Source organism: Lemur catta, chromosome 4, assembly GCF_020740605.2.
Source record: "Lemur catta isolate mLemCat1 chromosome 4, mLemCat1.pri, whole genome shotgun sequence".
Lineage (NCBI taxonomy): Eukaryota > Metazoa > Chordata > Mammalia > Primates > Lemuridae > Lemur > Lemur catta.
The window spans coordinates 86700527-86728176 of NC_059131.1; the positions used below are offsets into that span (position 1 = coordinate 86700527).

Consider the following 27650-nt stretch of genomic DNA (forward strand, 5'->3'; position numbering starts at 1 on the left):
TTTTGGTAAGCTGGTAATGACACTGTGGATAGTAAGAAATGCCTATATTCTTCAGGAATGCACATTATGGTGGAAGGGAAAATGATGTCATGTTTGGGTTTGGTTTAAATACTTCAGCAACAAAAAAGGAAAAGAAAAAAGAAAAGAGGATAGATAAAGCAAATGTGACAAAACTAGGTAATTTTTTCATCGGGGCAACTGGCACATGGGGATTCGTTGTATTCTTTCTAGTTTTGAGTAGGTTTGGAATTTTTCATTATAAACAATTTATAGAACATCTTACCTCCCTTGTACTCCATCACTAATTCAGACCTTCATCACATCTAACCTACTTTTAATGAAGTTGCCTACTAATTATTCCTTTGGCCTCTCATCTCTCTTCTACTTCATTCTGTTCAATACAGTGCTGTCAGGCTAATCAGTCTATGACCCCTTTCGCATCGCCTCCACTAATCGTCTTTAAAGCTAGCCACAATGCAACCCTATCCTTCCAATTCAAATCAAAGTGAGTACAGGCTTTGGAGTCACAGTAATCAAATATACATCTTGGTTTGCTCAGATAGGCCTGGTTTATACCTGTTGCCTTGGCATAATCATTACCAGTGCTCTTTTACTCTTAAAATGTCCTGGTTTAGATGACAGATATATGGTCACCATAAATCAGGTGATTCTGAGTTCAAATTCCAGGTCAGACACTCAATGTTGTGTAACCTTGGCAAATTCTTTAACTTCCCTGGGCCTCGATTTTCTCATCTGTAAAATGAAGGTAATAATACTCATCACTAAAAAATAATGTGTGGAAAGCCCTTAGCAAGATGCCCAACACATATTAAGCAATTAATAGACAGTTGCTATAATTATGCCTCCCTTTAAGCAAGACCCTTCCAATCCAACCAGATCCGTGGCCCCCAAAACATGCCTGTTCATGATGCCTCTGAGGCGTATTGGTGCCATTCCCCCACCTATAGAACCTACCAGTTCCTTATCCTCAAAGTTAAAATTTGAGGTCCTCAGCTTTCCTCCTCACTAAATATCTACAACTCATAACTCACTTGGGACACTTAATGATCCACTGCCTTACATGTTCCCTGGACTATTCTATGTAAATGCATTTTGTCTCCTCCGCTAGACAGGCTGTTCATTCCTTAAAGCAGCAAATGTTCTCTCTCCCACACAAATCCTGTAACCCCTAACCCTGTGCTTTGCACATGTGGTAAGTGCTCAATAAGATTTACATGCCCTAGACAAGACACCTAAATGAGACCTAAGAAACTAATAATCTTCTAGGCAAGAATATTTTCCCTGGGGAAAAAAAAAGTCTGGATATGCAATCATGGTGCTATTTTTAAGAAGTTTTGTTTCGTTTTAAGAAGATTCAGCATGCCTCTTCCCTCAGCTTCTTTATTAAGCCCCAAAGCGGGTTGGGGTGGAGTGGAAAGTCAAGGGCTTCTTACAAACTGAAACACAATCCCAAATCACCATGACTGTTGAGCTTTAGAATCCCAGTCATTCCAGTGGTAGATTAAACCTCAGACAAAACCTGATTTCCCTACAGCTTTAGGTCTGTAATTCAGTCTGGCTTTTAAATGTGAAACCTATCTTTTAAGTCTCATTTATTATAATAAAAAAATCATTAAACCCTCAAGTAAATCAGTTCTAGTTAATCTGCATACACAGGAGACCAGTGGGTAAATGGTTCAAAACCAGATGATCTAGAAATCTTTCTGTTTTCCTCTAGGTCATACCTTTATGCTTACATTCTATATGGGAATACAGTGTGATTTTAGCTATGTAAATAGCCGCCACCACCACCAATGGCAACAACAAAACACCTTTGCCTAGGGAAAAAAAAGTCTAAAAAACAATAGACCAAAATGTAAACAGAGATTATCTTTGCATGAGGATAGATGCTTTCTTATTTCTGTTTCTGTGTATCTCATTAAATACATGAACATATACTACTTGTTAAATGGAAATAAATACAGGTATGTCTGTCATGTTTGCAATGAATAACATTACAAAAAATAGACAATTCGTTTCCTTAGTCAACACAGCATATTGATACAACAAAAGCTCCTACTGCACTGCAAGCACCAGGAATCAGTTTGAAACAACAGAGGAGACACTACCTCCCGGTGTGCTAAGAAACCTCCCAGGCAACAACTCCAACATCCTCTCTCCTTCTTGCTAATCCTACCAGCTCTCATCTGGCTGCACCGTCTTAAAATGAGCAAGCTTCCTCTCTCTGGGCCTTAGTGTTGTCACCTGTAAAATGGACATAGGGAACTGGATGATTCTCTCTCCTACGTGCCAAATTCCCTACAACCAAATGGCCTAATACCATTCATGGTACACAGGCTCGGCAAGGGTTTCTGTATAAAGAGCTGTTGTCGTGGAATCCATAATAAAAAGATCAAGACTCCGCTATATAAACAGGCAAAGGCATTTCACAGACTCCTCAGAAAAGAAACAGATGGGAAAATGGTCAACCTCGCTAGTAGTCAGAAATACATATATTATAATAATGTGATGTAATATCCTTTGCAATTAATTCCATTTTTTAAATGCCCAACACATTACTGGTGGTGGCATAAACATTCCTGACCTTCTGGAAAATTGGCAATTCTTTCAAAAACATAGAAAATAATTATATCTTTTGACTAATATCTCTACTCAGGGGAAAGAATCCTAACGACAAAAAAAAAGTTTTATGCACATTTAACTGTAGTGAAAACATGGAAATAAAAATAAGAATGGATAGGTCAGTTTTCATGTGATTCTATTTTCCTCATGAAGAATGAGCTCTCTGGCTGGCAGAGGAGAGTTAGAGGCAAGATCTGGGAAGAGAAGAAATGTGCAAGCAGGAAGTAGGAGAGAGGATTTGCTAAGAAACAGGTCAGCACTGTCAGGGGTCTGAGTGTCCCTGTGGGGCTATGGATATACATGCAAAGTGAGTCCAGTTGGCACAAATGCAGTTCTTTCCAGACGTCAGCTGCTTGTGTACAGACCTAAGAAAATGGACTAACCAGAAAATGCTGTAACCAGCTTTAGGATTTTTCCAGATGACAACCATAGTGGGAGAAGAGGAAAATGGGATCTTTACAACGCAGGACTGTGGGTGCTCATAAAGGGAAGAAGAGGGGAGCCCCAAGAGTGTACACGACAGTGTATCTAGCTCTGCATGTGACAAATACACACTGGGTGCTTGCTGCACGTTCTGGGCACTGTTCCAGCCTCTGAGGATACAGTACTGAAGAAGGGAACAAAATCAATAGAGTCCCACTCTCAAGAAGTTTAGATTCTAACAAGCAAGATAAAGAAATATTTACTGTAATACCAGAACAAATGCTGTAAAGAAAAATGAAGCAAGGTAAGTGGGGTGGGGCTGTCGGGGTGAGGGGTGGGGGACGCTCTCTCTGAGATGACATTTGAGCAATGACTGGAGTGAAATGAAAAACAAGCCGTGCAGAAGAGTGGTCCAGGCAAAGGGATCAGCCAGAAGCAAAACGTCCGAGGCAGGGCAGTGCTCGGCAGTTCCAGGGCGAGCAGGAGGCCAGCTGGAGCAGCTACGACAGTGGCTCCCAGGCTACTATCGTGCACGGCTCCCCACTCTCTCTACATGGTCCGAGTGACTGGCAGCCTCCGCTGAGGAGGGCAGTCCTGATAAAGGGAAGGGGACAGATCTGAGATAGACTCTCATGAGAGAACATCCGATTTCCACGCCAGCAAATTAGTCTTTAGGAAGACTGGCCTGCCCTCTGTCATTGTAATGCCATGCTTGCTAAGCCCTCGTTTCTGAAGTCAGGGAGCTATTTACTTGAATTTCAGAAGGAGATATTAATTTCTGCTCAGCTTTATTGCCATGTACAAGTTATATTTGGAATGGTTCTTTAAAGAAATGCAATTCCTTGCCAGGCAGGCATCCGGGTATTCAGTTATTTACACCATAGTAGATCTGTCCCATGAAATGCAGCATGTCACACACAACCAGTTGCCCTCCCAGAAGCCTGCTGTCCAAATCTCAGGCTGAGCTTCTGGGTCAGCCAATTTCCAAGAGGGTATTAAAACATACACAACCTCCTCCTTCATTTCATCAGTGACAGCATCAGACCGAAACATTTTAAAATCACAATTCAGGAGCTTATAGATTTCTGCGTGAGTTAATAATTGCTACAGAAATACCAAATATGAATACATAGTCCCATCACCACCTTTTGGCTCCCGGAGTTGACTGAGAAGTTTCTTCTCTACGGGATTATTAAACAGAGGCCTTGACTCAAGCTGTTTTCTGTAAACTCATCACCACTCTTCTTGCAAGGCTAAAGAAACTTCTTTCATCTAGGCTGGGGGGAGGGATATGACAGGGAGGGAACTTCTCCGTTCTCCTCCTCTAGTTTTAAATTCCTTGGTTCTTTTTTTTTTTTTAATCCCACTCAATATTCAACCATTAGGATTTTTATTTTTATTCATAGTCTACCTAGGCTTACAGGGGTATATAAAAAATTACGATAACATAACTAAGAAGAAAGGGGGGAAAAAGCAAAACAAGCCCAGGGACCTAAGAGGAAACTCATGAGCCCCATGCAGGCAGAGACCCTCTCTGACCTGTGTTTCCAGCCGCACAGATGCACGCCACACACGTTTGCCGAACAAAGAACATAGGAAGCAAAGGGCACGCCGGAGTCCTGTAATTGTGGTTAAGGGTGTTTCAGAATTTCCCAGCACCAGCCACCTGGAATTGTTCAGGCCAATTGTTCCCAATTGTTCAGGAAAAAATTAAGACTACAAGGAAGTTTTGGTTTTGTTTTTTTTTCTAAGCACTCTCTCAGAAAGAAAACTCTGAGACATAATCAACAATTGCCTAAACAATATCTTAGCCATAGCTGAAGGGACATGTTTCACTGCACACTTCCAGAAAACGGTGAACAGAGAGTGAGAGGAGGGGCATTATGATCACTCCAGGGACACGGCTCACAGCTCAGGACAAAGCCCAACTGGACTTTAGAACACAGAGTTGAAGACTTTAAATTTTTGTAATAAACTAACTAGAACAACTCATACTTTTTCTTTATCATTGCTTTTCAAAAAGATAACATTTACTCAATTGACATTAGTCAAACTAGGTAAACGGGAAAATCAAAACTGAAATTATAAACTATTAAATATAAGAAATGGGAACACCCTGTTTCAAAATCTTCAGGAGGAAGCCAAAACTGTTCCCAGGAGAAATTTATAGATTTAAATGCATTCATTAGGAAATAAAAATAAAAATGAAATAATTAGATGTTTAATTCAAAAAGTTAGAAGAAGTTAAATAAGCTTCCAAAAATAAAAGTGAAGACTCACTAAAAATAGACAGAACAAAACAAAGATAATGTTTCATTTAAAAGACACATTGGGAGGCAGTAAAGCCCAGCTCTTAATTCTGAAGCCTATTCCTGCTGCAGCAGGGAAGACGTATTTGGAAAACAAGCAGTACAGTGTCCAAAAAGGAAATAGTCTAAAATCCACTCAGTAATACCTGGACAAAACCTTCATATCAAAAGTTCAAAATCATTTTATTTGTTTTTCCATTCCAGACTTCTGAGAAGTACAGGAATTTACAATGTATTTTCCATGAGGTGTTCAGTGTCACTAAAGGTATCATGCAATAGCCTAGTCTAAGAGGATGAAGAAAAGGGTGTGATTCCAAAATCAGACAGATCTGAGTTCAAATTCTCACTCTGCCCACTCACAAGCTGTGTGACCCCGGCTAAGTAAGGTGTTCTCTCTGACACTTCATTGCCACATACATAAGATAGAAATAATGCCCACCTCCCAAGACAGTGGACAAAATTTAGTGAGATTTTTCTGTATTTTCTGATGTAGGAATAAATTGGTTTAACTTTTATGGAGCACAAGAAAGCACTATCTATCAAAACTACAAATTCACAAAATTACAAATTGACCTGGCAATTCTAAGAATTTACCCTACATACACGCTTGCACAGTTGTGAAATAACTAAAGTTATTTATGACAATGTTTGTAACAGCAAAATGGTGGAAATGAGTTGATAATGACCCACTTTTGGCAATTAAAAAACAAGAGGCTCTTTATGTACTAATATAAAATAATGACCAAGCTATATCTGTACGTTTTAAAAGAAACCAAGGGGCCGGGCACAGTGGCTCATGCCTGTAATCCTAGCACTCTGGGAGGCCGAGGCAGGTGGATCATTTGAGTTCAGGAGTTCGAGACTAGCTCTGAGCAAGAGTGAGACCCTGTCTCTACTAAAAAATAGAAAGAAAATTAGTTGGACAACTAAAAAATATATAGAAAAAATTAGCCAGGCATGGTGGCACATGCCTGTAGTCCCAGCTACGCAGGAGGCTGAGGCAGAGTTTGAGGTTGCTGTGAGCTAGGCTGACACCATGGCACTCTAGCCCGGGCAACAAAGTGAGACTCTGTCTCAAAAAAATAAAAAAATTAAAAAATAAATAAAAAGAAAGCAAGGTGCCAAAGAACACATCCAACATACTATCATTTGTGGAGAAAAGATCATATGTACATATTGGCTTATATATGCATAAAGTAGGTCTGAAAAGACACAGACACTCACGAAACCTAGTAACAGTGTTTGGTGGTAAAGAAGCAAGCTGGATGGCTGAGAATCAAGAATCCAACTATGTAGCCTTTTGTGCTTTTAAATTTTGAGTCATATTAATAGGTTACCTGTTCAAGATATTAAGTACTTTTTAATTTTGGTGAGATACTGGAACAAACCAAAGAGGAAAATGCCAGTAATTCAACTGAAAAATGAACAAGGAACTGGAAGTTCTTTGAACAAAGAAGTACAAATGGAAAAAAGGATATGACTCACTCATGATTCAAGACACAAAAATTAAAACATAATTTTTTCTATAACATGTCAGATTGGTAATGATAAAAAGTCTTAATAACCAGAGTTGGAAGAAGTATGGGAAAACAGGCGTTTCTGTGCACTAATACTGGAAGTACAGATTAGTATGCAAATTAGCGAACAATTTGTAATGCCAATCAAAATTGTGAACGCACATACCATTTGCCACAGTAATTTCTTTTCTAAGGATTCCTCCTATGGGTCTGACTTGCCCAAGTATGCAAAGATAGAAACTGAAAGTGGTCTTAGCAGCAGTGTTTGAAATAGCAAAAAAACTGAAAATATCCATCAGTAAGAGTGAGATGAATTGTCTAATCAATGGAGCACTATGTAGTAGTTAAAAAAATGAGGGAAAAAGACCTAAAAATCATCACTAGGGAACAAGATAAACACAACTTGGCCCACTCAAATGCAATGGGACATCAGAGTACAGCTCAAATGAATGGATTAGACCAGCGGTCCCCAACCTTTTTGGCACCAAGGACCAGTTTCGTGGAAGACAGTTTTTCCACAGGCTAGGGGGGCATTAGATTCTCATAAGATGCATGCAACCTAGATCCCTCAGATGCTCAGTTTACAGTAGGGTCTCGTTGCTATGAGAATCTAATGCCGCTGCTGATCTGACAGGAGGCGGAGCTCAGGTGGTGACGTGAGCGATGGGGAGCGGCTGTAAATGCAGATGAAGCTTTGCTCACTCACTGGCCACTCACCTCCTGTGGGGCCCGGTTCCTAACAGGCTACAGATCGGTACCAGTTCACAGTCGGAGGGGGTTGGGAACCACAGGATTAGACCCATGGGTTTCAAGACGGATAGAAACCAAAAACATCACAATGAGTGAAAAGAAGAAAAAAAAAAAACCGAAACATAAAACTAAACAACACTCTATACAAAAATATGCATTAGGAGGATACAAGTTTCTGTGAAGAAAGGAAGGAAGGAAAGAAGATAGGAAAATAAGATTGGGAATCCATGTAAAGGGGGTTCCAATTTTGTCAATAATGCTTTACTTCTTTTTTAAAAAACAATCTGACTGCATGTTCACTCTGGGAGGGCGAGTACGCTATGGATGTTTTATGAAATTTTTCTCTGTACTTCTCTGCATTTTTTTCAAACTAAAGAGAAATGGAATGGATGTCTGCAATTACCTACCAGATACGTTAAGTTTTAAAAGCAAGGGGCAGAAAAGCATATAAAATAATTTCTTTTGAAAAAAAAGGGTGTGTGTGTATGTTTATTCCTCAGAGCCTAGAGGAGAGCCTGGTACCTGGTAAGTCTCACTAAGCATCCACTAAATGAATGAATGAATGCATACAAAACTCATTACTGATCATTACCTCTGGAGAGTGGAGTGAGGTTATTTTACTTTTCCTTTTTTACCCTTTAAGAACTATTTGCTTTTTTCCTCTCTCTCTCTCTCTCCCCCTCTATACATATATATATATATATATTGCTTTTATATTTAAAATAAATTTAGTTTTAAGTTATTTTAACAAATATTGAGCATGAAAGCAACATACATAATTGAACTCATTTGATAATTTAGATTTGATTCAATACTTGTCTTTGGTCATTTCATGTATCCACAGGAGCATTTGTCACCCTTGGTCTGAATCACACAAGGTATTCCTCATCTAGAGCTCTTCACAGGTATTTAATTATTATTAAACTTGGGAATCTCATTGGCTAAAAAATTATAAACTTGAGTTTTCCCATGGAAGTAAAAAGGAGAAATTTTGGAAATAAATGTTTCAGTCTCTGAAATATAAAATGCTATCACAAAGTCCACACACTTTGAATTCTATGGGAAAAATGACATGAGCCACTGAAACTCACCCAAAGAGTTATTTATATAAAATGAATCATTAGGATTTGAAGAAAAGAAAGATGCATTAACAGCTGACAACAGAGAAACAAAAAGAAAAAAATCTCAACCCCACAGTAAGGGGAGTTGTAGAAGTAAATTTAAAAGCAGAACAACCAGCTCTAGAAAAGATCATGGCCCTGAGGGTGTTACTGTATGATATAGCTCAGTGGCATTATCCTGATCCATGGGACACTGGCATTTCAAGAAAGTGCACAGAGCAAATATTTGACTTTTGTCAAGTGAGTGTAGAAGAAAATGGGGGGGTGGGGAGGACATGAGTATAATCTCTAAAAGTTCAAAATTACCAAAACAAAAGTGAATGATTAAAAAGGCTCTCGTTATGCACCAGGCACTGCAGGCTTCAGTGAGTTCATAATCGAAGACTGCAAACTGTGAAAGACAGTTAAACATGCAATAGTCAAAGTAAGTAAATGATACTGAAATAGCACAGACAAAGCGATGACATGAGAGGGACCAGATTTCCAGAATAGGCATCATATGAGGAAAGTTTTAAAGAGACCAAAGGAGTTTTCTAGGAGGCAAGTGGATGAAAAGAGGGTCAGTTAGGTCTTGAGGGGGGTTAGGTCCTCCAGCCAGGCGTGAAGTGCAGGGAGAGAGGAACTATCCGTGGAAATCCCTTCAGTCACATGCCTCATGCAAGCAGTGGCAGTTTTTTCTTTTGTTGATGGGAAAAAAAAAAGACAAAAAAATTAACAGTTGATGGAGGTTGTGGCTTCTGCAGCTGAATACTACATGAGCACGGTGGGAAGAACCATGTGTACTGTTTTAGTTACTTCTTATTTTCCTTTTTGGTGTACACAGTTAAGTCCCCGAGATTAAACACATGGATGACGTGACTCGGATGTGTGTATGAGTGTGGAGTAGAGACTCTGCTAGCACAAGTCCACTTTCTGGGCTGACCAGATTACATGGCCATTAGTTCCTGCCCTCAGAAAACATGGCCGCAAAACTGTCCCTCACTGTGAGGTCACCACCAGTTCACTTATCCACTTGCCAGGTAAATTAGTCTGCTAGTTGTGTTGTAACAAAGCACCACAATGGAGTGTGTTAAACAACAAAAATTTATCATCTCATGGTTCTGGAAACTAGAAATCCAAGATCAAGGTGTCAAGAGAGCCATGCTCTCTCTGAAGGCCCCAGGGAAGGATCCATTCCAGATCTCCCCTAGCTTCTTGTATTAACAGTTCCTTGCCTTTGGCAGCATAATCTTCACATGGGATTCTCCCTGTGTTTGTGTCTATCTCCAAATTTTCCCATTTAAAGAACACCAGTCATATTAGATTAAGGGCCAACCCTACTCCAATATGACCTCAAAGTAACTAATTGTACCTGCAACAACCTTAATTCCAAATAGGTCACATTCTCAGGTGCTTGGGGTTAGGATTTCCACATATGAATCTGGGGAGGATGTAACACTGGGTTTGTACCCAAGCCTCTTTGTGCCTTTTTATGTATAAGTACAGTTGTTAATGTATAACAATTAAATAATATACAAACTGAAGAAATATGAATGTAAAGAGCATGGGCATTAAAAACTAACTCAAATATTCTATAAAGACTTATTAAAGACCAGTCATTTGGATGAAATTGTGTGTGAGTAAACTGAAAAAGTCTGGGGAAGAAAAAAAAGCAAACTAAAAATCTAGAACTCTGAACTCCAGTGTTTTAGATTTTGCTACACTTCAAAGAAACCAAAACAAAGAAACCAAAAATTACAAAGGATGCATTTGGAGTGTGATTTTTATCAAAAACACTAATTTTGAAACTTCAAACAATTAACTCTTAATAAAAACAAACTTTAAGCCTTGGCCCCACATCAAAAGATTGGTGAATGTTTTAAGTTCCTTGCTTTAAAAAACTTTTTTTAATTTAGGCAACACCCTAAGAGGAACAGGCGTGGAAAGATGCTCACGATATAATGTTAAGTAAAAAATTCAACTTATAAAATGTACAACGTTTCTCATATTTTTTAAAAGTTTCAATATATTTAAGAGCATGTTTGTGAATGATTTTGTAAGGATTGGGTCTGTTATAAATGAACGAATCTAGACAGTGATTGTCAGTGCTGCTAACATCACAAAAAGAGATACAGCCAGACATTATCCATCTCCCGCCGTAAATGTATGACACCATCTATAGATTGTTTTTGCCCCACAAATGAACCTGAATCTGATCACTATAAGTACTAGTTTATAGGAAATGCAAGGGACAGAGGAACATGATAAAGAACACCATAGAGATGCAATCACCAAAGTTCAGCCTATAGAAAATGCTATAGGAAAAGCAATTTGGTTCTTCAGTGAATAAATTGAAAGGGGAAAAAAGACATGGAGGGACATCCCATAAACCAAAAATAGACATAAGGAGATATATCAGCCAATCACAATATATGGGCATTATTTGGATCCTGATTTAAACAAATAAACTTTAAAAATGCATCTATGAGAAAATCAATAAATTTGAACACTTCTTGAATATTTGATGGTATTGAAGTCTTACTGTTAACTTTCTACAGCACGATAATAGGGTTGTGTTTTATTTTTACAGACACATACTGAAATATTTATAGATGAAATGATAGAGCAACTGGGATTTGCTTCAAAATAAAGGAAGGGGGCAGGAAGAGTGATGAGAAAAAGACTGGTCATGAGTTGACAGTTGCTGAAGCTGGGTGATGGGTAAATGAGGGCACGTCAGACTCTCCTACTTTTATACACATTTGAAATTCTCCATAATAAATTTTTAAAAAATGTTTTTGATTGGCATATTCACCTGGGAATACTGTTTGCTAGTATTACTAAAGGTGAAAAAATGCATAGCCCATGACACCTTCATTCCTAGGTACATACCCAACAGAAATGTGTACATAGAGTCACCAAAAGACGTACAGAAAGATCTTCATAGCAGCCCTATGCCTAATGGCCCATCTGGAAACTTCTCAAATGCCAACCCAGTAGGATGGATAAATAAATTATGGTATAAGAGAATATTCAAAAATGCCACATAATAGAATAGTATACAGCAATGAGAAAGAATATGTACAACTACATGTAATACTATGGATGAATCCCACAAACAAGCTGTTGAGCAAAAGAAGCCAGAATATGTACTGTGTGATTCTATCAGGAATAACTAATCTGTGCTACTGAAAGTCAGTGAGAGGTTACCCTTGGGATGTGTCAGGGGACAGTGGCCAGGAAACAAGAGGGAGTTCTGGGGGTGGCTGTTTTTCTTGATCTGAACAATAGTTACACAGATGTGTGCAGTTTGTGAAAAGGCATCAAGCTGTAAGCTTAGGCAAGCTCTTCTGTATGTACATTATAATTTAACATCAAGATTTTAAAAATATTTTTAAATTAAAAAAATAGATTCTGCTTTAGTAGATGTGGGATGGGGCCCAAGAATCTGCATTTCTAACAAGCTCCCTGGTAATGCTGATGCTGTTGGCCCAAGACTATACTTTGAGTAGCACTGAGCTAGGCCACTAGTGTCCAAATGCATTGCAAGAATTTTCAGAAACAGGCCCAGTGGCCAACGCACAGTCTCCATGGCCTCCTTCATGTAGCTTTGGTCAGGGTTATAGGTTTTCTGAGTGATACCCTCTCGCCAGTGTCTGCAGAACCCAGTGCAGATGTGTTGGCATGACATTCTAGAGTCTTTCTGCCATGTGTGGCCCAGCAACTCCCCAGCTGGTGGTATTGCAACCTCCCTATTGCATGCAACCAGACATGCATGGCTCCAGCCTACTGGTTCCAGGCCATATCCTATGAATCCCTGTCTCGACTTACATCACTCAGGCCTCTGCTCGTGCAGTTCCCTACGCCTGGAATGCTCTCTGCATCTTGAACTCTTCCACAAACTCACAGCTCAGTTCAAATGCTACTTCCTCCATGAAGCCTTCTGATTGCCCTGCCATGACGAATCCCTCCGCTGTATAGCTGTGAGCACACTATTCACACCTCGCAGTGAGTGTGAACCAGCTTACCCTGGGTCATAGCTGAATGTGGAGGTGGACGTCTCCTCAGCTGAGTGTCATCCTCTTGAGAGCAGAGGAACCCAGTCGATGTCATCTGCCAAACAACACTGGGCTTGGGGCCCGGTAAGAACTCACTACACATCTTCAGAATTAAAACATGAGCACTTGGAATCTGACAGTCAGGTTTCAACCTGGCTCCATCGTTTTCTAGAAATATGACCTTGGGCACCTTGCTTAGTGTCTCTGAGCTGCACGGAGTACTGAGAAAACTAAATAAGACTGTAATAGGAGTAATGGACTGAATGGTGGCCCCCAAAATAATACATCCAAGTCCTAACCCCCAGAACCTGTGAATGTGACCTTGTTTGGAAAAAGGATCTTTGCAGACGTAACTGAGTTAAGTATCTTGAGATCATCCTGGACTTAGAGCGGGCCCTAAATCCAACAGCAGGTGTCCTTATAAAAGAAAGAGAGGGAGATTTGGACCAGAGATACAGAGATGGCCACGTGAGGACAGGCAGAGATGAGAGTGACCCTGGCACAGGCCAAGGAACACCTGGGGCCACCAGAGGCCAGAAGAGGCCAGGAAGGATCCTCCTCTTGAGCCTCCAGGTGAAGTATGGCCCTACCCACACCTTGATTTTAGATTTCCTGCCTCCAGAACTCTGAGAGAGTAAACTTCTGTGCTTTTAGGGGCGATCATTTGTTCCAGCTGCCCTAAGACACCAATACAGTGAGGTTCAAATAAATACTTCCATGTTATCACCAAGACCTGAGATTAATTTAAAAGCTTTTAATACATGTGGATTTTATACATTCATACTTTATTTGACAAACACTTATATAGCACTTAGTATCTACTAAGCACTATTCTAAATGCTTTATAAATATTATTTATTTAAATAAATATTGTGACAGTCCCAAAAGTAGGTACTATTATTATTATTTCCATTTTACAGAGGGGAAACTGAGGAGCAGAGTTTAAGTAGCTTGCCCAACATCACAGCGCTAGTAGAGGTCGGACCAGGGATTCGAACCCAGGCAGTGGGTCCAGAGCCACTGAGTGTAGGGCTCAGAATGTCTCCAAAACCGGATCCGGGCAAGCAGAGGCCTGCCTGTGGCCATCTCTGATCTGGCACCACCCTGCAGAGACCACACTTTCCAACTGCTTCTCTAAGGGCACATGTCGAGATTTCATTTCTGCTCATTCCCAGCGCACAAGCACTATTTGATACCATGTCGGCTTCATCTGCAGCTGCTGGGCGGCCTCTCTGTATTTACATTCATACTTAATCTCCCGCTTTCTGAATGTATTTTAAGGCCTCCTGAAAGGACGTCATTGCTGGAGATCAGCAGAGCAGGAAGCTTTTTTTCTGGTGTCTTTCGAGGGACGTTTCCCAGCCGTATACCGGCTGCCTCTACTATATACGTATGGAAAGATAGGACTCCTTTCAGGGGGACTTTGTAGACAAGGTAAAGGGATAACAGTCAACAGGGTGTTTTTCAGTTTAGCTAAAAGCTGTCCTATGAAGCTGAAGACAGGCAAGGAGGATTAGGAGTGTCTGTCATAATCTGCCCACACGTCACCTGCCACACAAACCCACCTCTCAGGTCACTGGTGGCGTCAAATGAAATCTGTACAGCCCACTCCCTCCTTTATGGAGGCACTGGAAGAAGAGCCCAGGCTTGGGAGTCACAGGGACCTGGGGCAAACCCCGGCTCACCCTCTTAGCCAACAGCATGTGTGACCTTGGGACTCCCCTTCAATCCCCCGAGACTCACTTTGCTTATGTGATTGCTCGGTGATTTGCTTGGTGATTACGAGCCTGGACTCTAAAGCCAGCCTGCCTGGACTCAAACCCTACCACTGCCACTGACTACTTTTGGGACCAGGGACAAGTTATTTGGTCCTCTGAGCCTCAGCTTCCCCGCCTATGAAATGAAGTAGTAATAACATGTAGCTCATGGAGTTGCTGACCCGCCTAAATCCCTTAAAGTGGGCACATAATAGGGTTTGCTATTGTGACTGTCAGGATGTCAGAATGACTGACACAGGGGAGGGAGGGAGGATGACTAGATATCAGTTCTTTCCTTTGTGACCTAATTTACGGCTGGGCCCGTTGCCAGTATAAGTCGCATGTTCTAAAGGTGACAATGCTGGCTTTGTCTGAATTACATAAGGACACGCAGGTGTTGGAGCCTAATTCTACAGGGACATGGGCACAGACATGCATATTGGGCTGTGTGTGCCTGACCACGCCTTTCCTGGGAACCGCTTCTCTCTGCCTCTGAGGCCACGGTGACAGTGAAGGCTCACAGCAGCCAGGCCCACACAGGACTGTCCTGGCCACAATTACTCAATGGTTCCATGGTTAGTGACTGGCCCAGGTGGGCCAGAGGCCTTCCTTGGGAATTTAGAATTGGGACAGAAAGAGAAAGAACTCCCAGTCCCTCTCCAGAAAGCTGGTCTGAAACCTATGATGTCAGCACCTGGTTCTCCACCTGGAGGCCTGCAGCAGTGGGGAAGCCAGAGGGAGAGGGGTGGAGGCGAGGCTCAGTGCAGACGTGCAGAGAGAAGCCACCATGGCAAGATGGGAGGCGGAGGGAACCCTGAGAGCAAAGTCTAGTCCCTGGCGGGGGTTCATCCCTCTCTGAGAGCCATGAGATGACCTGGAGTCCTGATGACAAACCCCCCTTAGTAATGCCCTTAGCTATGTTCCATAAAAATTACAGGAGGTCAGTTCGGAATAAGTCCCTACACCAAGCCCCAACCCAACAGACCAGACTGAAAATCAAAATGGAACAACCCATGCTACAGTTCCAAGGCACCAAACTGAAACTGAGCTGTTATCAGGAGAGAGAGATAAGAGCCAAATTTCCCAAACTGGCTGAATTTCAATTGGCACGAAGATGAAGTTCCCTCCATTGTCGTAGTCCTTGTAATCTTTACCATGCAGTCATCTGATGTTAACCAATCAGTTATTTTTCTATTGTTCTGCCTCCTGGTCCCCACCTTATAAGAAAAGTAACTTTGAAATTCCATGGAAATCAAGCTTCCACCAACTTAGCCAGCGGCACTCCCACATACACCAAATCCCAGGAGCAAACCATGTTAGCCTAAAATGCTTTTAGAAATAGGTCAACCACTCTAAAATCTAATTTAAAAAATATACCAAAACAAGATGGAGAATAATTTTAGAGAATTTTTGTAAAACTAAAAATGGGAGACCTTTTCCTTTGCTTGTTCCATTAGAATGGCCCAGAACTGGGTCATAACTTATGCCAAATTCATCACAACCACATAAAATTGAAAAAGGCATGACTCGACATCTGCATCGGATAGTCTTCTACAATGCATACTTTCGTGCAAAATTTACCACTTTCCATACTAACTCATGGTCATTTTAAAAGCACCACAGTAAGATATTAATAAAAAGAAAACAAATTGCCCACAAGGTAGCTGTGGTTTACAGGAATAACCGGCCCTAGAGAAGGAGTTTCTGGGTCTGCTGCATGCTAATGTGTGCCTTGAACATGTCATTGCTTTCTGACTTCGTTTTCCGATCTGTAAAGGGGAGTGTGACAGATAGAAATGACACCACCACCTACCACCAGCATCTCCCTCCCACAGTTGTCAGAAGCGCTGCACCAGAGCCTTGCCTTCTAGATTGTTCTGCTGCTATTGGGCTTGCCAAGGGGACACAGTCCACTTAACCTCACAAGTAATGGAACTGTTTCTTATGAGGCAATTTCGTGTAGAATGTTCCTGAGAGAGCAGCAGTGAGGACATTTCAATGATCCCTCCTGGAGACAACTTCTTATTTCTAATTCCCCTCTCTACAACAATCTTGGCATCACATTTATTCAATTCTACCTCTTCAATAATAAAATTAATATTAACTATAATTGTTGAGTATTTTTTTCTGTGCTTTTCTGACATGGATGTAGACATAGGCTTTACATACATCGTCTCATTTACCCTTAGAAATAAGAGCTATAAATTGGGTTAGGAAGATGGTCATGTTACATCTGAGAGAAAAGAGGATTAAAAGTCAAACGACTTGGCCAAGATCACCCAGCAGGTAATAGGCAAGAGCTAAGATTTAAACCAAGTTCCTTGGACATGAATGGATACTGCATCCACCTCCCCATTACCTTCTGCTTTGTTCTAAATCCATTATTACCTCCTCTGGACCACTGCAGGAGTCTTCACCTCCCTGTGATCTATCCCACCAGCACTGTTTTCCTCTTCCCTGAACCCAACTCCATTTATACCCTGGCTCATGGCACCCACCAAGGTGCACCACAGAACGCAGGGGCTTTCCATAAATGCTTGTCCAATGAATGAAACCTCTGTTCGAAGGCGATCTTGCTTTCTTCCCTCTACAAAACTCCCTGGAAGTCAAGGTCCTCCAGCTCTGGCTGTCCTTAACCTTGACCAACTTATTCCATGAACACCTACCTCACCCACTGTTACGGGCTGACTGTCTATGTCCCCTCCCTGCCCCCTCAAATTCACATGTTGAAGTCCTGACTTCCAATGTCATGGTATTTGGCGATGGGGCTTCAGGGAGGCAATTAGGTTTAGATTAGATCATAAGGGTGGAGCCCTCATGATGGGATTAGTACCTGATGGGATTGAAGGGAGAGTGGGAATTCATTCTCTCTCTCTCTCTCTCCCTCCCCCCCAAGCATGTATGGAGGAAAGGCCACGTGAGCACACAGCAAGAAAGTGGCTGTCTACAAGCCAGGAAGTGGGTGTGCAAATCTGCCAGCACTTTTTGATCTTAAACATCCCAGCCTCCAGAACTGTAAGAAACAAATGTCTGTTGTTTAATCCACCTAGTCTATGGTACTTTGTAGGGGCCTGAATAGACTAAGACATCTATGGTGAAACTGATGTCTCCTCCACTCCCCAGATATGCCATTGCCTCTGCCTAGAATGCCCTTTCCTCAACTCCCACTGGTCACCTGCCACCAACACCCTTTCTGGTTTGAATGGATGAAAAACAACTCCTCCCAAATGTAAGGCATAGTTCTCTTAGTGAGTCTGAGCCCAGCATATGGTCTCCCTCTTTCAGCTCAGGCCAGGGCAGGTTCTAGAACACATTTGGCCACATCAACATAGGTGTGGTTACCTGGGTTCCTGGTCTAATCTAATCTCTTCTGCTCAGGAAGTAAGGATTTGTCTCAAGTACTAGCTAAACAAGGCCTTTCCATTTTGTATTTATTAAAGATATAACAAGGACTTTTGAGTTTCATATGCAAAATTGGGTAAATCATTTTGGTTGGACACAGGATATAAGAGTGAAAAACTCCCCAATCACATGGCAAGAAAAGAGGGAGCCCATGCTCAGGGCCGTGCCTTCCTCTTCCACTCTTCAACCTGCACTGGAACTTTGCATCCAAAGCACTCTGCTCTTTCAAATGAAAGAATATACCTGTAAGATAAGATTTTCCACGAAGATATTACTCCATAGAGGATGAGTCCTGAAGTCCTCTGTTTGGTTAATGTACTAAACTAATTGAGATAATAAATAATAAATAGGAATCCATCACTCGCACTTGTGCTGTTTTTTTGTTGTTGTTGTTGACATCTTGTTGCTGTTGTTTTGTTTTTTTGCATCTTCAATTATGAGAACATCTATTAATATCTATAATTTGGTGCCTGTGGCCAGATGTGGTGGCTCGTGCCTGTAATCCTAGCACTCTGGGAGTCCAAGGCAGGAGGATCACTTGAGCTCAGGAGTTCGAGACCAGACTGAGCAAAAGCGAGACCCCCAACTCTACAAAAAATAGAAAAATTAGCCAGGCATGGTGAGGCATGCCTGTAGTCCCAGCTACTTGGGAGGCTGAGGCAGGAGATCTCTTGAGCCCAGGAGTTTGAGGTTGCAATGAGCTATGGTGATGACACTGTACTCTAGCTGGGGCAACAGAGCAAGACTCTGTCTCCCAAAAAAAAAAACGAAAAAGAAAAAGAAAAATCTGGTGCCTGGGAAATGCACTGGCCCCAGATGGAAAAACCAGATTGTCCAAAATGTGTTCTTTATGTTGCAAAGCACCCAGTGGGCATTTTGAGACTACTACGAAATGTAGTAGTAATTGAGCGAAGGAATATAGAAAGGGGACATGTGGAAAAAAAACAACACTTCAAGATTCATCTGTTAAATTCAATATTATTCTTTATGCAACCTAATAATCTTTCCCTCCAAAGGGATAATGCTGGTCTTCATTAGTTTACTGCTGAAATTTTTAGGAATTTCTTTTGGCAACATAATCAGTATCGATGAAAGTCAAAAGACAAACTAGGCTAACACCCTCAGATTACATCAGGATTTAAATTCTTCAGATGCCTCCTTCTAGTCTGATAATGTTGTTGGGAGTTTAAAACCTTAGAATGCATTAGAATGGAAGTCTGTGTAAAGCTAAAGGATGTCTTCTAGCCTGATCATCTGAATGAAGATCTTTAAAAATACTGCTTTCCCTTATAAAATAAGTATGATGAAATCTTCCAGTGAAATCTAAAGGCAGCAAAATAGAACAACATATGGAAAGAGATTATGGGATTAACTAATTATTTGATATGACTTAGAATGAGACTTGGGAAGCTTTCCAATCTTTTTGAAGAAGTCATTGTAAATTCATATTAACTGAATTCTACACCTTTTATATTAAAAAAACAAAGAAGACTAAAAACATTAGTATTTTTTATTCAATACTACTTATATTAAGTCTACAAATAAACTAAGAGATATCTATTCAGAATAGTGAATTTGTATTTAACCTTAACAAATGAACTCGGCTTATGTTCTACTTCCATCTTTTGCGTTCAAAAGTTAGTCTTTTAAGCAGTTACATAAACAGTAAGCAGCATTAGTACAGGACTCTCTTTAATGACAATAAGGACTCAGTGATTTATTTCATTGCACTGAAATTTAAACTAACAAAAAATTGACAACTACGCTTCCAATTGTTTTAATCACTTAACCTATGACAATTAAATATGAAAAATTTCAAGAAAAATGTATTTTAATGAAAATCTATAAACTCCCCATAATATAAACAAGTGGTAAGGTTTACTAAATACATTCTCCCTCTCTCTGTGCCTCTTTCTCTCTCTCTCTCTCTCTCTCTCATACACACACACACACACACACACACACACACACACACACACAAATAAGACTCATAAACAGTAGCTTGCCAGCTAAGGAAAATGATAAACCAAGATTAAAACAAATTTTATAATCAATGATTGTATTCAAGGCTTTGCAGTTTAAAGAACAAGCGTAGGATAGATCTAACATTCAGCCAATCAAAAATTTAGGCTGCAAACTCTAGTAGCAGATAATTCACACAGACCATTCCATTTTCGTAATCCTGTTTGTGTGAACACATACCCTCTAGAGCTCAGATGAACAGAGAGCAACAGTGAGAAAGCCAAAGTGGCAAACAGCACTATGTATGAAGAATAACAGCACAATGCCATGACAATTCTACCAAGCAGCAGTCCCTCTTCCCCACACACCCAAGCTCTCAGGACTGAAGCAAACAGTTAATCAGGTAAACAGGTTTGTCCTTCCCCTAAGCAAGGTCAAAATTGCATTTTGTGGTATGTGGAGGAGAGCTACATTTTTAAGTGCTAAGGTGACCATCAGATGCCAACTATTTATTGACTTCTCATTTGATGACAGACAATTTGCATTTTTATCCTAATTGTACCCCAATTTTTGGTAAGTGCCTTAGACTGATTCATTGCTCTAATCAAAACAAAACAAATCAAAACTAAAAAAGGTAAAGAATTAGAAAACCAACATAGCAACACAGTTGGATTCCATTTCTTATAATCGCATTCCTGCCAACCTATTTAACCTGGTACGCCTTCTTAACTTCTGTCTAAATACTCTCTGCTCCTGCACAAAGCAATCGTTTTGAACCTCATACTTTAAAATACTGAATATATTGTATATCGATTGTATTGACTTTAAAAAACACATTGTGGGTGTGTTTGGAGACAAATGCTATCTTTCCCCGAAATCGGCACTTACCTTCAGGGAAATCATTAGGCTGTACCATGTGGAGAAAGATGCGCACCATTTGAAAGAGAATGCCAATGGATCCAGGTTTATAGGAGCCTTGGGTCTCATAATTCGCTGTAGGCAATTCATAATTCAGATCCCCAGAAGTGTTTGTGGATGCCGGCCGCCCTCCTGAAACGGAGTTCCCACACAGCCCCAGCAGCAGCAGCAGGAAGCTGAGTGTGCGTGCCATAGCCAGCAAGATCCCCTAAACATGAGGTAAAACCGGGTCCTCTCGCCTCAAAGCTTCAGGAAGCCTTGAGGAGGACAGGAGCTTCCCTGTGCAGAAGAGACGCAGCAGCGGGCACTGGATCTGCTGGATCTTCAGTTTTCTGGCTGGGCTGGCTTGAGGCAAGGGGCACAGAAGAGTGTTTCTCCAAGGAGGGTCATTCACCAAGGCACCATCCCTGGCCAGGAGAGAAACAGCACCAGCGTCACCAACGCATATAACCTGCCTGCACCAGGAGCTGCCCCGGAGAAGAGGCTGAAAAGCTTTAGAGCAAGCCCTTCAGCCTAATCCTGGTGGGTGGGAGGAAACCAAACACACAGCCCTCTGGGGAGCCACAGGGGGAGGCGTTTGCATAAAAGCCATGACTCAGAGAAGGTCCTTCCTCCAGGGGGCCAGACTCAGGACACAGACCGAAACACCAGGCAGTGTAGACAAGGCTCTGTGGTCTTGTAAACTAACATTTATTGAGCACTTGCTATACTCCAGACATTGTTCTATATGCTTCATAGGTGGGACCTTGTTTAGCGCAATATCCCAGTTTACAGATGAGGAAATTGATGCAAATTTTGGTGACTTGCCTCAAGTCACAGGAGATTAAGGGTGGGGCCAGAATTCAAATTCAGTAGTTTGCTTCAAAGCCCAAGTTCTAACCATGTCACCTAGACACTATCCCTACAGAACCCTCTGGTTGCAATCAGTAGTTAAGTATATGCTTATATTCTCTTTAAGCATGTGTTGTTCTACCTGATATACCTGGAGATAAATCTTAACGCTAATATTCTATTTACTTGCTCACTGGTCTCATTTCAAACATCCCGCTATCCACCTTACACCCAAACCAAACTAAAAGGGCAAGGCCTCAAGGTCAGGGGCCAAACTCAGGCTGTGTGACGCTGGAATCTGTCACACAGATAAGCTCACCAAGTAATCCTGATGGAAACCTTCTCCCTAAGTAACCACATCAACAGCTAGGGGTCTAGGGGCTGAGAGGCAATGCAAAGGGAGACTCCCACCCGCCCCTTGGAGAGGGAGAAAGAAACAGGAATCCTAACCGCCGCTCCCACTCCAGTGTCTGGGGAGGGAATGGGACAGAGAGCACCTTCAAGGTGAGCCTTGTCCTACTCATATTTCCACATCCAGAACCTAACACAGGATGTGCCATACAGTTGGTGTTTAGTAAGAGCTGTTGAATATAAAAAATCAGTCAATCAAAATAGCTGATCTTGTGCCATTTCGTGAGGCGGGCTGAGTCAGCATGGAACCTGGCAGGAGGATCCGGGAAGCACTGCTCTGCCTCTGTTCTGGCGTTCTGGGGCACGTGGCTGTCATTTTGTAAGTTGGAAACACACTAAAACACACACTGTGCTCCTAAAACACACATTGTGAGAAGGGAAGGGGGATGGTCAAGAAAATGACACATTTTACAAGGGGCCAGATGATCCACTTCCAATATTCCAGGGCAAAGAAAGCCCCAGACAAGAGGTGGGATTTCACAAACTACTTGAAGAACGATGTTAATTCATATCTAAGCCTCGTCTTCGAAGCCCCGTCCCACTCCAACTACTCCTGCAGAGCTACAAATAGAATGACCCTAAACACTCCGATCCCTAGGTGGCTCCCAGGACCAACCTCATGCACCCACGCTTCAGTTTGGCCCTCCCTCTGTCACTCACAATAGTCAGCATGACCCTGGTAACTGCATCCAAAGGGCTCCCTTTGAACACACACACCCCACAAACACACCTTATCTTCTTTTTTGCTCCAGGGCAGGCAGGGAGCTAAGCCTCAAGCACAAGCAGCTGGAAGGATTAAAAGCTCAACTGCTGAGAAAGGCTCACTTCCTGGTAATGCCACCAAGCCTCGGGCAGGGACCGGGAGAAACAGACCCAGGAGGAGAACTATGAATAAACAGGCTTTCCAACTCCCTCAGTGAAAAAGCAGAGGAAGGGAAATCCCAAATGAAATGAAACGCTACTGCTCACTGCTGCAAAGACGGAGCTATCAACTGAGTTAGATGAGAAGTCCAGATTTCTTCACATCTTGCTCCAAAGTATAGGTCCCTCTCCATTTTAAAGTAAATTTTAAGAAAATATAAAAGCTCACCAATTGTGAAACACTAGACAATTGATTAAAGTCAAGTCAAAAAGGAGTCTTCCATCTGGGTTTTAACAAAGTTGTGCCAAAAGAGAAAGTATGGGTATTTATCTATTAAACCCCACTAGGTCCCCAAAACCACAGAGAGCAGCTCAAGGAACTGCCAGCTTAAGACACAGGAAAGCTCTCATGGACCAGCATTTGTATCTTCATGAAATGGGGTGTTTGCTTAAAATGCAGGTTTGTAGGCCTAATGTCTGGGAAGAGCCCATTAATTTACATTTTTAACAAGCCCCCTGGGGATTCACTCTTAAGACAAGTAAAGTTTGAGAACCCACACTGTTCCCAGGGCATTGTTCCTGGAGGACACTTGTGCCTGGCCAATTCATGCTCCTTTCCAAGGACACTTTAGGCTTTCCAAACACACTTCAGGACAACAAATATAAGGTTAAAAACTCCCCAAATGCCCTTTTCATATTGCTTTGAACTGATCTATTCCAGCTTTGCAGAGTACCTGACTTACTTCTATAAACCCAGGCACTCAATAAAGGATTGCTGAAATAAAATGGGGGTGGGGTCGGGGGGTAGGACTGATGCAAAATGCTCATTTTTACCTATTTCAAAGTTGTATCGAGCATTTATTTATTAGCAATTTTATTAGCAATCTTCCTATCCCCAGAAGGGATAGGAAGGATAGATCCAGTCCTACCTATAGAATTGCTTTGTAGCTATTTCCTCCAACACGGGCAGCAGACTGTCTCCCCACTGGATTCATCCAGAGCAAAAGAATTGGTCTACCATTCTAGGGGAGCTACCTTCTGCTAAGACTCTCAACTTTGCAGGCTTTGGAAATTGCTCCCTGAGGCGCATTCTCTTAAACAGGAACTAGGCTAATTGATAAGCCATCTCACCTTTTCCTGGTTTATGGACACAGAGTTCTGGTTTCCACTCCAAATGCACTGAATTCAAATTGGGAAAGGGGCCCAGGTAGGTCAATTTTAAACAAATACCTCACATGATTCTGAGCCTGGAGTCCAGAGAACCTCATTTCAACACTGGTTTAAAGGCAAATATGGTGATCAACCAGCTTCATTTCTTCTTTTCTTCTTTTGATGGAACTTCTCAAAATCTTTCTTTCTTAAAAGGATCTCTGCAGTAGATGTTTGTCATCTGGGGTGCTTTGGGGAGGTGGATAAGCAACTTCTGAGCCCACTTTTTGAGTCTTGTGGGAGGTGCCCCTGCCTTTCATTGTGAGGCCAGGAGGTGCCCAAGCTATGTCATGGGGAGGGTGAGCCAAGCTCAGCCAATCACATGCTTACTCCTGGGCTCAGGCCTGCTCGCACATTGAAGCCGGGCAGTTTCTGAAACATTCTAGCAATGATGGCAGCAGTGCCAGCAGCCACATCCAGGATCGCACACTAGCAGTTGTAGCCATACATCAATCAGGGGTCCTGTTGCGTGGGTTCCTAAGCCTAACAAGTTTTCCTGCCACTCACCTAAGACACCCCAAACCCATCCTTCCAGGATGTCCCTTTTCCGCTAAAATTATACAGTAGCTTCTTGACTCTTAACAAATTTCAGAGATAGCTCTAGGCCCCCTGCAAAACCTATTTCTTTCCTATTTTAAACAGTACCAACAAAACAATACTTGGTTTAAAGTTTTGTTACTTTCTTTGATGATGCACTGTCCTTTGATGCACTTGTTTACTTCACTGTACTAAAACATAGAGAAAGCATCCAGCATAGAAATCATAAGGAAGTTCACAAAAATTTTATGGGACATTAAAAAAAAACAAAACTAAAGAGCACTGTTACATAGACAACAGCCCAAGCTTTTGAGACAGGGCAGGAGGCTGGTTCCACTTATTAACTCCATAACAAAGACAGCTGCTCACATTCTCCAACCTTTCCTTAGCCCATCTGTCAAATGGGGATTTCGCATGGGGTTGCTGGTTAGAGATCTAACAGGTAAAGCACCTGGCACACAGGTGGGAGTCAATAAGGGCCCTGCACTGCCACAGCTGGCACCGACACGGAGCTCCTAGGCTTCTCCTGACAGCGAGGACAGCTCCCAGGATATTGAAAGAGGGAATTCAAAAAATGAGAAAGGAAAGAAAAGTAATGTCACACAAATTGAATCATATGAAGTTGCCAATATTCACATCTTCGATCCAAAAACACGACAATTTCACATGGTTCAACCCAACACATCGCCACAGTTGTTCGAGTCTCGAGGGAGTTTTGGGGGCCACTCGAGGCTTATCTTAACAAAGGACCGAAGCCGCCCACGGGAACCACGGCGATCTGTCTCCAGCGGGGCAGGAGAAAGATCCTTTGCGCCGCGGGCTCGGGGGAGCAACCTGTTGCAGCAGGAAGCTTGGGGGCGCCGGCTCCCCCCGGCCTTTCTCTCCAACCCGCCGCCAGGCCGGGGCCCCGCCCGGCCCCGCTCCCCGCTCAGCAGGAGCCGCTCCAGAGCTGCGGGACACAAAAGAATGGGCGGCGGGCGGCGCGGGAAGCCGGAGACTCCGGGAATCCGCCGCCTGGGGGAGGGGGTTGCCGGAGTAACTCGGCTGCCCCGAGTGCGTCGGCGCCGGTTCCCCGCCGCGGCCCCTGTCGGGCACGGATTGGGGGCGCTCCCGCCGGTGAGAAGGGGATCCGGAGCTATGCTGCACCCTCCGATCCGATCCCCTGCCCCTCTAGCCAGATGTTCTCGGGGAAACTGACCCCGAGCCCCCAACTCTACAGCAGCCGCGAAGCTCTAAGTCTGTCCATGCTCCCCTTTGTTGTCCCAGGCGGCGCGACCTGGCACGGAGCGCCCTGGACAGCCCAGTTCTCGGTCCCGCGATCGCCGAAGGTCCCCGCGCTGTGCACCCAGAAGGCTCTCCCATGGACGCGGGGAGACGGCTCCCCATGCACCCCATGTCCCCCCTCCCGCTGCGGTCGGAGTGCCATACGCACCGCGTACTCGGTCCAGAAGGTTGGCCCCTTTGCGTGCTCAGCCGGGGAAGCTCCGCGCCCCACATCGCGGGGCCATGCCTAGCTCGCCCTTCACCCCTGCGGACCTCCCCTTCGTTCTGCTGCCCTGCACGCCCACCGCCTTCGCCGGACCCTGGCGAGACTCGGCCGCCCGCTCCCCTCGACTCCCCTCCCGTAGGTGGAAAGAGGACCACGGGGCGCCGGCCACCACGCAGCTGGAAAAGTTTGCGCGCGTTGGCGCCCTCCCCGGATCTCCCGTCTGCAGGCGCTGGGACCGCCTCGCCCTCCCCGCAGCCCCCGTGGCGGTCCCGCCGCTCTCGGGCTTGCACCACCTGCCGCGGGGCCTGCGGGGCGTGGATGGCTGGGTAAGAGGACGCAGAGCGATCCCTCCCCGTAGCCACCCCCAGCAGTTCGGAAGGGGCTGCACTCAGCACCGCTGCCCGGGCCCCAGACGCCTCTCCCGCTCCGGGGTGAGGACGCAGATACTCACCGTGCGTCCGGCTCCCACCCCAGCTCTCGCCCTCGTCACCGCGGCTGCCGCCCCCTCCCCTACCAGCCCGGCTTGCCTGGCTCTGGCTCATGAATTATTCATGCCCCGGCTTCGTGGGGACCACCGCCGCGGCTTCCGGAGATCCCGCCCCTGGCCCGCTAGCCGGCCGGGGAGGGGCGCAGGCAGCGGGGCGGCCCGCCCCCCGGACGCGGCTGAAGGCAGGCAAGCGAGGCCGGGTGCCGGTGGAGACCTGTTGCGGCCTCCCCTGTCCCCGGGCGCGGATCCGGAGATGGAGCCGCAGGAATGGGAATAATTCTTTAAACGTACTCACTCGCGGCGGGAGAAAACTGAGCGCCTGGCCGGGTGCAGGATGGGGACCTGGCTGAGTAACTTAAAGGCCACTAAGGTGGGGCTCTGGGAGCGCTCTGATTGGACTCGCTGAGCTGCTTTGCCACGATGCCCGGGGCACCCACCGGCTCCTGGACAGCATCCATTTCCTGCCGCGGGAGTCCTGCTCACCCCGCACCTCTTTTACCCGGGCAGAGCCCTCTACTTAGGAATGCAGCTACCCTCCTAAAAACTCCTCGTCTCTCCTCACAGCCGCTTTAGACACTTCTGTTGCCTGATCCCAATGCACTTTTTTTTTTTTACCAAACCAAAACAAAAACATTTGGTTCCTTAGTGTGCACCAGTCACCACGCTAGAGGCTGGAGCTATGAAAGATGGCATAAAGCAGGACTCACTCCCCTATGTACACACAGGCATCTGCTATAGCAGGAAGCGCACTGCACCGTAATTACTCATTGCATATCGGTCTTCTCGGGCTGTGAGTAGCTGGACATCCCCAGAGTTTTCACCCTGCTGCTCAGCTGAGTGGTGGAAACCTTCCATCCTAAGGAATTACTCCCTGGTCTAACCTCTCTCACCAATCTGCCCCTCTCTCTCACTCACTGCTTCCTATCTTGAATTGAAAACACTTGTACTGTCTGGTAGGAAAAATAAGGCTAAGTGAAGAAAAGCAC

The 27650-nt window shown here is 43.6% G+C and overlaps 1 protein-coding gene across 8 annotated transcripts in view; it reads right to left on the reverse strand.

Moving 5' to 3' along the window:
• Positions 1–27012, reverse strand: part of PROM1 (prominin 1) — a 109897-nt gene extending 82885 nt beyond the window's left edge. For 5 of the 8 annotated variants that reach the window (XM_045550409.1, XM_045550410.1, XM_045550407.1 and 2 more), the window contains exons 1-2: positions 24173–24369; positions 20810–21246 (exon numbers count right to left, since the gene is read on the reverse strand). In XM_045550409.1, coding sequence (XP_045406365.1) covers positions 20810–21032 — 223 coding nt within the window. In that variant the 5' untranslated portion in view covers positions 21033–21246; positions 24173–24369. Of the gene's footprint in view, positions 1–20809; positions 21643–24172; positions 24370–26628; positions 26695–26959 lie in introns of those variants that run through there. The other 3 variants (XM_045550405.1, XM_045550406.1, XM_045550412.1) reach the window with 3 other exon arrangements.
• Between the last annotated feature and the right edge of the window lie 638 nt (positions 27013–27650).